Source organism: Solanum tuberosum, unplaced genomic scaffold, assembly GCF_000226075.1.
Source record: "Solanum tuberosum cultivar DM 1-3 516 R44 unplaced genomic scaffold, SolTub_3.0 scf00076, whole genome shotgun sequence".
NCBI classification, from domain to species: domain Eukaryota; kingdom Viridiplantae; phylum Streptophyta; class Magnoliopsida; order Solanales; family Solanaceae; genus Solanum; species Solanum tuberosum.
In genome coordinates, this window is record NW_006239000.1 from 1,851,135 (window position 1) to 1,864,985 (window position 13,851).

At 34.4% G+C, this 13,851-nt stretch overlaps 3 protein-coding genes across 3 annotated transcripts; 1 reads left to right on the forward strand and 2 right to left on the reverse strand.

Moving 5' to 3' along the window:
• Positions 1 to 530: 530 nt before the first annotated feature.
• LOC102578628 (autophagy-related protein 8C) lies at positions 531 to 3,636 on the reverse strand. The gene is made up of 6 exons (XM_006346145.2): positions 3,570 to 3,636; positions 3,407 to 3,479; positions 1,861 to 1,916; positions 1,707 to 1,759; positions 895 to 1,013; positions 531 to 812 (listed from the first exon to the last, which is right to left on the reverse strand). The coding sequence occupies exons 2-6, from the start codon at positions 3,441 to 3,443 to the stop codon at positions 718 to 720; spliced, it is 360 nt and encodes a 119-aa protein (XP_006346207.1). The 5' UTR covers positions 3,444 to 3,479; positions 3,570 to 3,636; the 3' UTR covers positions 531 to 717.
• Positions 3,637 to 5,080: 1,444 nt separating this feature from the next.
• On the reverse strand, positions 5,081 to 9,765 carry LOC102578966 (probable beta-1,3-galactosyltransferase 2). The gene is made up of 11 exons (XM_006346146.2): positions 9,273 to 9,765; positions 8,546 to 8,642; positions 8,335 to 8,399; positions 8,021 to 8,232; positions 7,855 to 7,918; positions 7,178 to 7,250; positions 6,965 to 7,085; positions 6,758 to 6,845; positions 6,545 to 6,670; positions 6,344 to 6,453; positions 5,081 to 5,587 (listed from the first exon to the last, which is right to left on the reverse strand). The coding sequence occupies exons 1-11, from the start codon at positions 9,392 to 9,394 to the stop codon at positions 5,439 to 5,441; spliced, it is 1,227 nt and encodes a 408-aa protein (XP_006346208.1). The 5' UTR covers positions 9,395 to 9,765; the 3' UTR covers positions 5,081 to 5,438.
• Positions 9,766 to 12,545: 2,780 nt separating this feature from the next.
• LOC107060335 (heterodimeric geranylgeranyl pyrophosphate synthase small subunit, chloroplastic-like) lies at positions 12,546 to 13,430 on the forward strand. Its single transcript, XM_015308110.1, has one exon. It carries the CDS (start codon positions 12,546 to 12,548, stop codon positions 13,428 to 13,430), a length of 885 nt encoding a protein of 294 aa, XP_015163596.1.
• The last annotated feature ends 421 nt before the right edge of the window (positions 13,431 to 13,851 follow it).

The following is a 13,851-nucleotide window of genomic DNA, read 5'->3' on the forward strand; positions in this document are numbered from 1 at the left end:
AAATTTATTTTATCAAATTAATACAATCTAATTTAATTTTAAAATTAGTTAAATTGACTCTAAAAAAGCATCGGACTTCGCTGACCCAACAGTTGTGGCCCAATCTCAGAGTCTTTCAACAATAAAGGCTATCATATATGTTTCTCTCATTCCCTGCTCTCCTAAATGGGGATAAGGTGTTTTACGTCGAAAACAATCTCTTTACCCTCCATAAAGTAAGGGTAAAATTACATATACGCTAATAAAATTTGCAACAATCTTTTTCATCTACTACTAAGAAAGAAAAAATCTTAAAATATTTCATCAATAAATGACAAAACTCCGTTGTATAGATGTCATCAACGGACATCAAAGTAACTGTGAAGATGAAGACAATGCGCATTATGAAGTTGATCTGCTATATGCTTCCAAAACAACACTAATTACTTGTTAAAATAGTGATGATTGGGGGTTGAAAACTTAGTCTTGTCATGTCATATCTAATCACCTTCCCACCTTTCAAAATAGTTTTGAGACCAAGGAAAAGGAAACAGGAATGTAAAGCCATCTTAGCAAACGGGAAATGAGCAACTTCATAAAGGTAACTACATAAACCAGTCAATGTCAACCCAAGAGAGCATCTTGGTAGAAAGATAATTCGGAAGAGTAGGCTAACGTAAGTATTTACAAGTTTTCTTAAGACTTATTTACACAGTAATAAGGTCTCTGCTTGAAACTTCAAAAGGATCCGAAGGTATTCTCGCCACTGTAGGTCATGTACAGGAAGCCATCCTCATCCTTGTGTTCCTCATAAATGGCAGACATCATGGCAGCTGTAACAATGTGGGAGAACAATTAAAAAAGGAACTGTTCAAAGCAAAGTAACAACAGATACTATAGAAGTGTTCTTCTCACCTGTAGGGGGGAGGATATTCTTCACAAAGATAAAAATAGCCTTCTCAGCGCTGAGCTTAATCCTCTTGCGAACAACATACACAAATTGGCCAACAGTCAGATCCGCAGGAACCAAATACCTGCAGGTATTTCGATTAACAAACAATTTGCAGTTAAACCTCAGCAAAACTTAGAAAGAGCATGACCGCATGGGAAGATTAGCTAAGTCAACTTTGTTCAACCTCTCTGGCGGTAGAAATCATCGTTTGAGTTGCTTTAACACCAGTCGACTATAAGAAAAGAGTAAAAAGGTCCTGGAATTTCATTTCGACATTCTACAACAAAATTTTCACACTAGCCTTGGATTTCTATAAATACCTTGCTAGCACAAATTAAAGATCTTTCAGCCTGATTAATGGTAATACTACTACTAATGAGTCAAAAGATTGATTCAACAACAATAAAAAAAATACTTGAATAAGTTATTCTGCGTAAAGATATAGCAAGAATTTACATCAGTCACATCATAGTTCAAAGGGAAATTATACACCATAGTAACTATACAACTCAAGAGCCACATCATAGTTCAAATGGAAGATATACACCATAGTAACCATACAACTCGAGAGCCACATCATAGTTGAAAGGGAAGATATACACCATAGTAACCATACTACTCGAGTGCAACAACTACAAAGGTACATTATTATGGCATTATCACAGGGAAACAAAAGCTCATTTGTGACAAAATAATAAAGCACTCTGAATGTAAGGACATTGTCAAATGAAAACCCAAGTAAACATTGCAAAGCTCAAGGTGATAAAAGACTAACTTTTTCTTGTCAATGTCAGGTATGTCACTTCTTTCAGCTTTCTCAACAATCACCTAAATAGCAAGAAGAAACAAGGAATCAGGTTGGGTAAAAAGCATATAAAATTTGTAGCACATCCAGAAGAGCATTGCAAGAGAATATATGAAATTCGTACCGGTATTCTATCAGGGTACTTCTCCCTGATACGAGCAGCTTCAGCCTGTCGCCTCTCTACATGAATGCAAAACCAAATTAACATAGCAAGAACACGACATCCAAAAATTGCAGAAAAAGAAAGTTCCAAGGAAAAGAAAATTCAAAAGATAAACCTAGAAGTATTAGAAGCACATAAACAAAATATACACTAAGTAAGTAGGTATCCACAAGAAGCCCATGCTCAACCATCAAACAATAGACAATACCCCTCCAAAAGTTATTGGGAGAACATCAAATGATTAACAATAAGAACAAACAGCTTCAACCAAATAGAGAATTCTTTACCAGATTACATGTACGATGTTCTTATACTTAACTTTGTACACCACATAGTGGCAAATTTCTCACAAAATCTTTAAAATTGCAGCAAGTACAAGAACTAGGCTACTAGTAATATAGAACAAATATGCATACATAATTGAAACCTATGTTGCTCAGACTCTCCAAAAATGTTGCCGTATCCGTGTAGAATACTCCACAACCATTGACATTTTTGAAGAGTTCATACAACAACATAAATTGTTAACTAAAAAAAGGAATTCCAAAAACTCCTATTGTATCAAATAGACAGTCAAATCCACAATCAGGAATCAAGCATATGCACAAAAAGGGTTTTATGTATAATCCCCCACCCCCAAACCTCACAACACCACCCTATCTCCACCCCCAAACCTCACAACACCACCCTATCTCCACCCCCAAACCTCACAACACCACCCTATCTCCACCCCCAAACCTCACAACACCACCCTATCTCCACCCCCAAACCTCACAACACCACCCTATCTCCACCCCCAAACCTCACAACACCACCCTATCTCCACCCCCAAACCTCACAACACCACCCTATCTCCACCCCCAAACCTCACAACACCACCCTATCTCCACCCCGCATCCATGTAGGATCCTCCACACCTTTTTGAAGAGTTCGAACAACAACAAAGATTGTTAACTGAAAAAAGGAATTCCAAACCTCCAACTGTATCAAATAGACACTCAAATCCACAATCAAGAATCAAGCATATGCACAAACAGGGTTTTACCGTATAATCCCCCACCCCCAAACCTCACAACACCACCCTATCTCCACCCCGCATCCATGTAGGATCCTCCACACATTTTTGAAGAGTTCGAACAACACCAAAGATTGTTAACTGAAAAAAGGAATTCCAAAACCTCCAACTGTATCAAATAGACACTCAAATCCACAATCAAGAATCAAGCATAAGCACAAACAGGGTTTTATTGTATAATCCGCCACCACCACCACCAAACCTCACAACACCACCCTATCTCCACCCCCAAACCTCACAACACCACCATATCTCCCTCCCAAACCTCACAACAACACCCTATCTCTACCCCAAACCTCACATCACCCTATCTCCACCCCCAAAACAATAATTCATCAATTATCACTCTGATTAAAGAAATTCCAGAATTGAACAATTCAAAGATCAGATCTTATAACCAAAACACAATTAAAAAAAAACAGGAAAAATTACCAAGAGGGTGTTCCAATTTGAAGGAGCTTTTGGCCATGGTGATCTGAGAATGATTAACAAAAAATTGGCGTATCTGCAAACCAAAAGATGAAAATAAAATTAGGGTTTTCTAACAGAAAGGGGAAAAAGATCCGGAGTTTTGTTTAGGGAAAAGAGAGCTTACTCAAAGAAATCACAAAGAGAGTGAAAGACGCATCCAAAATTTTCTCTTTGTTTATAAAATAGAAAAATGCTCTATATAGTTGGATAATATTTTATCCCTTTTTTCGCGCGAGAAAATCACAAAAATCGTCCCTTCTATTTAAAGATTGGTTTAAAGTAGTCCCTTACATATTGTTTTGATCCATTGGGGTCCTTTGAATTTATCAAACATGAATTTTGTTGAAAATATTTAAAAGTTAGGGGTTAAAAGACACCTAGAATATTCAATTTTCTTGAGTTTCACAAAATGTTACTTGAACTATCAATTGTTAAAGTTTTATACTAGAAATTTTAGATAGGAAAAGTAAATAATTAAATATTTAAAAGATCAATTGAGATCCTTTAAATTTATCAAACATGAATTTTATCAAATATTTAATCATCATAATCCATCGAGTGAAATTAATGGTTTCTTGATCACGATCAATTTAAGCTTGTTAAATTTGAAGAAAGTTAAAAGATGTAACTAAAATTACTAAGAAGTCTCATTAAATCCTAGAAATTGCTACACAAAATATAGAGGATAAAAATATATAACAAAAACAACTCTAAATGTAGCATCAAACTCTAAAAATAAATCAAAGAGAGAGTTAAACCTACAAATATGATACCTCCAAAAGTATTTGCCGGAAATGAAATAAATTACTTTTGTCAAATATAAAGGACTAAAATTGCTCGGATCATATTTAAAGGAGTACTTTAAACCTTTCACTCTTAAGGGACCATATTTATCATTCTCTCTTTTTAAACCACGGGCCATGGCTTTTTTCATGCATGAGGCAGACAAACTAGCCCATTTTCGTCAAACAATCCGTACCGAGTCGAAGATTAGGGTAGAAAGTTAGTAGTTAGTTGAGTATTTTCGTACTTCATGTGAGAAAGTTAGTAGCTAATTGAGTATTGTTTTACTTCATGCGGGAGAGCTAAAGGTTAGCCTCCTCTTTGCTTCTCCTTATTAGTAAATATTATTTAGTTATCACATGATTTTTTTCTTCAGTTTTTATTACTGCTTCATTTGTTTTATATCATGTTATTTTAGTATCTAGCTCAATTTTTTTTATTTTTTTTGAAACGAGGGTCTATTATATTAAGAATAGTTGTTCTTAGCAGGGACAATCTTTTACTCTTTAATATCAGTCAAACTCACAAATATTGAGTGCAAATAAGTATTTCAACCGCCCTCGCATATGTTTCTGAATCAATTGCTTCTCCCAACTACCTGAAAATGAAAAGAAACTCTATCCTCAACCCTTCCAATCCTTAGTTCATGGTGGCAACCTCACCCCGTGCATTCTTTGGTTGTGAGCCCCACTAGAAGGAAGCCCTAAGGAAAGAGCATAGCGTTAAATTTGTCTCGCCTTTCCGAGATTTGGAATCCTTCTGTTAAGCACCAATCAAAATCCAATCTGACTTCTAAACGGAGGACCCCACTTTCCCACATCCCTCTCCCCATATATGAATAAGAATGAAACAAAGTAACAAAAGGGAAATTTCATTTCACTACTTCATATAAAAGCAACAAACAAATCGGTGAAGTGTACACTTGTTAGTTTCCTCTCACAAGACTAACAAATTATTATATTCTAAGCATCTAAAAAGAATGACTCTTTACACATTTTGATTCACATATTGGTTGCTACAATATTATCCCTCTCCTTAGCTAATAATATTTGGAGCAGATACAGTGGCAACCTCTCTTCCCTCTCCCATTGATACAGTTTATATTTTATCATATCTGATGTTTCCGAGAATTCTCGGATACATCTTGTTTTTTTGAGTGTTCGTGTAATCATTTTTGGAGCTCCAGAGATTGGAGAAATGACGCATTTTGTCAAAAGGATGCATTCCACAAAGCATTCTCGCCTTCCCCACAACGTCGATGAACCTCCTTAATCCTATCTACGGACCTGCATATCCCGCTGCAGCTCCAATCAAAGGAAGCAACACAAATGTTGCCTGCTTGAGCTTTCCACTCACAATCTGGTGAAATTACGATAGACAAAATCAAATTTAGTCATCTCGGAACATTTAGAGATTAATCAAATCAAACTTCTTCCCGAGTCAACGTTCCTGGTCTGAATACTGGGAATGCAATTCAAGAACTTTCCTCAATCAAACAAGCCATGAAAATAGTATAGAAAAAAATTGTCTCATGAGGCAATAATGAGGAAAAAAGAACAAACTAACAGATTGGTGCCATGTGCATAAAAGGACAAGGCAGCCATGTGGAAGAAAAAAGCTACACTACCTGAATGGTACCATGTGAAGAAGTACAGAACAGTCATGAGGAAAAAAGGGAAGGAATCATGTACTGTTTCTTGATAGTGTATCAACTGCCACAGGGTAAACCACCACCTCTCGGTTCCCGTGGTTGTTCTAATAGACTAATACCATGTAAACCAAATAATGAGGCCAACCAAAAAAAATATCTAAGCCTTTCGAATTAACCAAAATGGAAAGATCATAGAGTACTTGGAGAAATTCTAAAATCAATTGCTTGATCTTGTAGGCAGATCTCAATAACCTTTCCAAATTAGCAAATGATCATTATCGCTATAATTCCTGCCTGACTGCCTTATTTGGTTGGAAAAACAATCAAATGTGGAAATATGAAAAACGGTACTTCAAGTTTGGAAATATTCAATGCAGATACAAAGATCAAAACTTCATGGAAGCTTAAGACTGACAGTTCTAGAAAATGCTCTATTTCCAAGAAATAACTGTATGAATTGTTACCTGGCGGAGTTCCACAACACAATCTTCTATCATCTATATGTTCCACATCCAATCCAATGAGCCATGACCCCAACGAGACATCCTCATTAACATACTTGTGTAGAACATGCCTAGGATGATTAGAGATTAGGATCAGCAATTGATAATCACACAAAACAACATAATACATTCCAAGTATATCAGGAAACAACAAAAACTTACTGATTTAAAGATATATAAGTAGCTAAATCTTTTGAAATGGCATATAACTGCCCTGTTGCATGTCGAAAATATCTGTTTCCGTCCTCACCAAATTTCCAATGCTCAGGCTCATGATATCTCACTCCCCTGCAAAGAGGAGGGGCAAAATAGAGATGAGTCGAGGAAATATATCTAAGACTCGTTTACGGTCAAAAGTAGAACTCCTCTGCTTACTTCTGAGCAAGGACGGGACCAGATTTCATGCAACCAATATATACCCGAGGTTTCGAATGATGCCTAGCTAGAGTTGCTCCCAGTGCACCTGAAGTTTCCAAAATGCATGTTCTCAAATGAGTGACGGGCATAAGTATAGCAGTGCACTTGTTGTAGTAATACAAACATAGCCTTTCTGAACCATCTATGAAGGTCCTACGGTCCTACCTATATTTACATGTACATCATCATCAACTTTAATATAGAAATCAGCATCCCACAGAGCAACAGCAGTAGTAAAATATGTCTTTGTCTTGGCAGATAATTCGAGATATCCCTCAACATGTTCCTACAGAAGTCACAGTAACATGTCCGATAGTTAGATTAGTTTTAGGGGGGTGGGATCTGATACAAGACTAGACCAAAAAGTGTTAATGTTACCAGCCTCAAGAAATCTCCATGCTTCTTGTCTTCTGCTTCAATTGCTCTGTCGAGAATGCCACCTGATGTTGCACTGATTATTGGAAAATTAGATCAGTAAGACTACAAGAACATCAAATTACAAGTAAATAAATATGCAAACTAACACCTCCAAATTACTCCCTCCGTTTCAATTTGTTTGACTTACTTTCCTTTTTAGCCGTTTCAAAAAGAAGACCTCTTTACTTTTTTGGTAACTCTTTAATTCTAATTTTTAAGACCACAAGATTGAAGGACATTTTGGTACATTCTACATATCTTTAGCTTAAAACCACAAGATTCAAAAGTTTAATTATTTTCTTTAACTCTGTGCCAAGTCAAAACCAGACAAACAAATTGAGACGGAAGGAGTAATAGGAGTAATATTAAATATCAGCTTCCCCCACTTTAAAGTATCTTTTTAAGTACTGAGTCTTCAACTATACTAGACAAAATTGTGAAAATGTGAACTAAATCTTTGTTTTTGTCATCCCTAATATATGCTCTAAGAAACTCTTGAAGGAAACACACAACACCAAGAAGTTATAAATGGGTGATGATGGTCACTGCCAGAAAGTAATTAAGAGCCAACAACATTATCAAGAAGATTGGGAACACAACACCTTGAGAATATACCAGCTATCAGTTGTAGTACTCACCTGTGACCTATTACAAAACGAATTACAATGCCCTTTTCTTCCTCTAGCTTCTTTCGCTTATCACCTGTTTTCCACGAGTCAATAATCAAAATGCTTAGTATGCATCCAACATTTGGAAAATCCCCACAAGTAACTCAGAAAAACACAAATAGTGAAGCTCAAAAACCTTGTGGCATCCAAGTAGCACGAACTGAGTCTCTTCTCTTTCGGCTGTTGAAGGCAGTGTTTATCCCTATGACCATTCGATATTTTCTCTTCTTGGCCAATTCGGGGATCTTTATGTCTTCTGTTATTGGAGAACCACTCAGTATAGAATCTTGCAACGCCCTTGCTGCAGCTAGTTCCATCTCTAGGTTTGAAATTGTTTTATCCAAGGTTCTGTATTTTGTTACAAGGACAACAACAATTGAATTCCTTGTTTTGTAGGAAAATGAAGTATGACATTCAGCAAATCAAAAAGTTAAAAGCATGAAAACATACTGTATAGCATGGTGTGTTTTCGTAACTTCACCGAAAATGTCCTTGGATTCGCTTTTCACATCCTTCTGTATAAAGCAAGAACACAAAAGCTATTATTTTGACGACAACAACAACAACTAAACCTCAATCCCAAACAAGTTGGGAATCGTCTATATGAATCTCCATTTAACTAGAATGACTTAAAATCATTTCTCAAATCGTCTATACTCACATTGGTAGGATCACAGTCCTCAGAAACTACCCCTAGCTTTTGATCATCAATCTGTGTTGTCCTTGTTATGCCTTTAGCTTCTGGCACTGTCCACATCCTATAACCAAATATCCTCATTGTTGAGAAAATAGAACAAAGTTGCAAAAGGCTCAATAGTTGTGCAAGTGGGAAGATAACAGAAAAAGGAGCATTTTAAGCTACTCTCTCCATTCCAAAATACTTGTCACATTACCCTTCTCGATAGTCAATTTGACTAATCTTCAGAGCTAAATTGGATTAAGATATTCAAATATTATAAGTAAATGTAAGTCAAAGTTAATGTAGTTTGAATCTCGCGAATCGGAAAATGACAAGTATTTTGTGACAGATGGAGTGACATTAATATGCTCAGAAATGCAGCAACAGATCTCTTTCACAACTAAAAAACAGGCTAATTTCAACAACAGCACCATCCTAATTTAGAAGTATTGCTAAATAACATCATTAAATTGCATAAACAAAACTAACAAGATCAAAAGTTCCCTATAAAAACATACAATTAACAATCTATATAAACCTCAGAATGGTAAGTCAAATCCTTGTATAAAGATCCAAACTTTTCTTTTCATTCACAACAAGTTGAAAGTTCAAGTAACCAATAACCAATCAACCGAGCTACTAAGATTTCGCGTAAAGATCCAAACTTTCATAATCCAATTCAAAAAACAGAAAGATCAAATGAATGAACCTGTCAGTGAAGAGCATCCCAACACAGAAGCATCCAATACATAGAAGAACAGTCAATTTCCTAGAAAAAACACCTTTTCCAGCTGATTCACCTCCTCCTCTACTTTTCATTGTGCTCTTCATTGCTTAAACCAATTAACAGCTAATTCAAACAATACCCATTTCAATTCCCAACTCAACAACCCCAAAAAACCAAAGAACCCCCAAAACAGTAGCAATTTCAAGATTTAAAAAAAAAAGATTTCTTTTTTAACAAAAGGGGTTTCTATTTTCACATGGGAGAAGCTCCCCAGGTCAGTGAAATAGAAGAAGAAACTGTTGAATATGTGGAATTGAAGAAAACAAGACCCACAATACAGCACTTTGTTCAAGAATCCATCTAAGTTAGTACTAATTTCTTATTATTCTTTTAATGGTGGACACCTGTTTCTCTTTTCTCTCAAGAGAGAGATGACATTGTCGGTGAGATAACAGGTAAATTTTTGTAACTGTAAAAAAAATAAAAAATTAAATCTTTGGGAAATTGTCTCACTCTAAAAGTGTTTTTTTTTTCAGTGTTGGTTCAGGAAAAAAAGATCATGGACAGTGCACTTGTATTACTGTTTGATGTTAGAAGTTGGCAGCTGCAAATTTGTTGGAAATGGGGTCACCTCAAATGTGTTTTGATCTACATAATAATCATGTAGTGGATTGTTCGGTACGAGAGATAAGGAATAATTGATTTTGAGATTGATTTTAGGATGAATTTATTTTATGTTTGATTGAGATGAAATCGCGGAATCACTTATCCCGAGATTGTAGTGTTACTTTTATCTTATATTGAGAGTGAATTAATATCCATCATGACATAATCAATTTTCCAACCAAATGAGTCCTAAGTAGTAAGTATGCTGAGTATGGAGTTTTCCAATTTTTATAAGGTTCTTTAAAATGTTTTAAAAAATATTCTTAAAAATGACGAATGAAAATAGAAAAATAAGTTTCACGAGTGATTTTCCTTGTGACATTTTCTCACCCTATAATATAGCTCAATAGCTCATCCCCTCCCCCCCTTCTATATACTCTTACCCTCATCTTTTCATAATATTTTGTTCAAATTATATATAAATCTTTTTTTAAATAATATTTACACCTATATATATCAAACATAAATAAGAAATTTACTTATTTTTTCTAAAGACATTTTCCTTTTCGTCGAACATAGATGTTAAGGTTGAAAAGGAGTATTTGAAAATCACATTAATTGGTGTTTATTGTTGATGCATAGTATTAATTATTTATCTAATGATAAAATACTATAGATTATCATAATCTTTTGAAAAAAATTAAGACATCTAAAGAAGGAGGAGGAAAAGGGAAGGAAATGTTATATATAGATGAAATTCAAAATCTTCCACCTCAATGGTGAAAAAATCAGATAGCTCACCAACTAAGGTAATCAAACAACTTCATATTTAAACAAATCTTTAATTGTCTTTCTTTTGTTTGTAATAATTTCCATAACACTATGTTTAAATTAAAGATTGAATCAAAAGACTACTTGTGTTTACATAATACTCATTTGTTCTTATCAAAATGAGTATCAATGTTTACCATGCTAGGTACTATTATCATAAGTGTGTAAAATTTTATGATCATTTCAATGAAACAAATGAAGGATTGTTTTCCCTAATGTTATCTAACTTTTTGAGATATCAATACTTTATAATAAGATTGTGGTGTTCTCATTATAGTTCTTTTTGGTCATTTTCTCCTAAAAATAAAAAGGTGTATTCAATGAATTAGATATCAATAATTGCATTAGAGAAAAAGAAATTCAAATAGAATACTTGGGATTAGATATCATGCCAATATGATTGGTACATCATTCAACAGTATAATATTTCATGCAAATAGAATCAAAACTAAAAATAATAATTTATGAATTCTTAATCATGTTTTTTTGGTTTATTGTCTTTTAAACAAAATATTATATTTATTATATAAATTCTTCAATACAAGTATAAATTTTGAGTTTAAACTATTGAATTTTACCAACCCTGTGATCACAATACTGGCTCCGCCCTACATGAGAGTGTGTGAAAGTGATGTGTTACCTCAACATCATCTAAATACACGTTTTTTATTTATAGTATTCAAGCACTATCAATGGTTGTGCGTAGTTCTTTGTTTTAATTAGAGGTCTCGAGTTTGAGACCTGAATATGAAATCACTTTTAGTAAAAAATACTTTACTCCGAAAGTGAGACCTCCTTGCATGAATCCAAATTAATCAAATCCTAAAAAAAACCGAACATTGAATGATTATTTAAAAAAGAAACAACATATATTTGTATTATTTTTTTCTAGCAAGAGTTTCAAGTGGGGTCCCTAGTGGTTAGGTTATCACCACCTTCCAGCCATTTTTTTGTTTGGTTGAACATGATTGGCTACCAAATATGAAACTCAAAGCAAAGAATGCAAAAGAAAAAGTGAGAAAAAAAAAGTCATAACTTTGAGGTACATAAATTTTATTTTTCGATTAATTATTTGCTATTCGAAATTTAATGATTCAATAAATTCAGATATACAATAGGTAAGGTTCATGATATTTGACATTTGGCATAATGAAATTTACTAGATATGTTATTATCGAGAACATATAACTTTTTTAAAAAGTATTTTTGACTCGAGTAATATTCTTAAAAAAAATAAAATACTTCATTATGTTATACTAACCTAGCACCATCTGGACTCACTCTTTGTATTACTATCATCAGTTAGAAGTTTTTTTTTCATAAAATAGTAAGCATAATGTATAAACGTATCTTTTAATTTAGCATTAACTGATATTTATGCTCTCTAACTTTAAGTGTACATGAATAGACATTTAAATTTATATAAAGTTTATCAACTAGACACATGTGCGTAGAACTCCACGTAGAACGCAAATTATCTCACGTAAAACACATATGTCTACTTATTCAACTTAATACAAATCTAAATATTTATTTGTTGCACATTCAAAATTAAATTTTCTCTATATATTTATACCGAAATCACTAGAAAGTTTCTTGTCACTTTAGTCCTTAGTGGACAATTTTTAATTCACACGTATAAAACATGCACAAGAAGAAAATTAATACGTAATCAAGATTTCTTATTTAAATATGAGCTAATTTGCCATTTTTTCAAATTCAGACCTCAATTATTATTTTTAGCTTATGGCAAGAATTTTATTTTTTCCCTCCATAAATGGTTCATCATTATCATTTTACAGACCAATAGTAGCTAAAATGGGCCAAAATCAATCTTATTGGGCCTCTATTGAATCTGATATTGAAGCCCATCTCAAGAAGGTCATCTCAATTAGGGCTCCTGAATCTGTGTTCGAGCCCATGCATTACTTGACTTTTACAACACCCAAATCCACAGCACCAGCTTTGTGTGTCGCGGCGTGCGAGCTGGTGGGTGGTGACCGAGCCCGAGCCATGGCTGCAGCATCGGCAATACATCTCATGCATGTCGCTACTTACACCCACCAGCACATGCAGATGGCCCGGACGAAGCCCAGGCCCGTAATTGAGCACGAGTTTGGCCCGGATGGGATCATAGTTGAATCACAAGCTAAAGGCTTGGGCCTGGCCCGTAATTTAAGGGACATTGAGCCCGAGCACAAGTTTGGCCCGAATATCGAGCTTCTCACGGGTGATGGGATCATGCCCTTTGCTATTGAACTGATAGTTAAAGCTATGAGCCCGACCCGAAAAAACTCAAACAAGATCATGAAGGTTATTACTGAGGTGACACGTGCCTTTGGGTCGCAAGGGTTGCTAGAAGGTCAATATCGCGAGATAGAATGGACTCAATCAGGCAACGAAAACGAGGAAATGTTCGAATACGTGTGCAAGAAGAAAGAAGGGGAGATTCATGCATGTGGAGCTACTTGTGGTGCAATTTTAGGTGATGGAAATGATGAAGAAATAGAAAGGTTGAAGAATTATGGGCTTTATGTTGGAATAATACAAGGAATAATAAATGGAAGAAATTACAACAAAAAAATGGAGAAAAGGGTGAATGAACTTAGAATATTGGCCATGAAGGACATGGATACAAGTTTCAAAGGGAAGAAATTAATGAAGCAAATTGCTAGTCTTGTTGAAGAGTCTATCATAATGTGATCTTGTTTAGATTTTGAATAACATGTTTAATTTGATCTATTAAAAAAAGTAATAAAGAAGATGTTTTGTTATAAGTATGATTTTGCATTACTGTACTAGCAATTTTATTAAAGTGAAATAAGTAAACACACAAATGAACAAATTGAAATTGTTATTCGAGTTAAATGAATTGGACAATGATATGCTATTCAAATCTTATTTGACGACCCAACTCTTCTTCTAATAAATTAGGTCGTGACTCATTTATTGATTCAATCTACGTAAGTTTCATCCAGTAATCTTATTCAAGTTTGCTTATAAGTATGATTTGTGTTACCGTCTTTTATTACATAAAGTGAAGCAAGTAACAAATAAATGAGCAAGTTAAAAGTGTTATTTAAGTTAGACAAATTGAATAATAATCTTTTTATATATAAAAAAA

Excerpts from the sequence above, each read along its gene's own strand:
- LOC102578628 (XM_006346145.2), bottom strand. The coding sequence starts at position 3,443 with ATGGCCAAAAGCTCCTTCAAATTGGAACACCCTCTTG. Across the intron at positions 1,917-3,406 it reads CAAATTGGAACACCCTCTTG|AGAGGCGACAGGCTGAAGCT; the intron begins GTAATTTTTCCT and ends GCATTCATGTAG. Across the intron at positions 1,014-1,706 it reads CCTGACATTGACAAGAAAAA|GTATTTGGTTCCTGCGGATC; the intron begins GTTAGTCTTTTA and ends AAATACCTGCAG.
- LOC102578966 (XM_006346146.2), bottom strand. The coding sequence starts at position 9,394 with ATGAAGAGCACAATGAAAAGTAGAGGAGGAGGTGAATCAGCTGGAAAA. Across the intron at positions 7,086-7,177 it reads ATGGAGATTTCTTGAGGCTG|GAACATGTTGAGGGATATCT; the intron begins GTAACATTAACA and ends TGACTTCTGTAG. Across the intron at positions 5,588-6,343 it reads GTGTTGTGGAACTCCGCCAG|ATTGTGAGTGGAAAGCTCAA; the intron begins GTAACAATTCAT and ends TAATTTCACCAG.
- LOC107060335 (XM_015308110.1), top strand. The coding sequence starts at position 12,546 with ATGGGCCAAAATCAATCTTATTGGGCCTCTATTGAATCTGATATTGAA.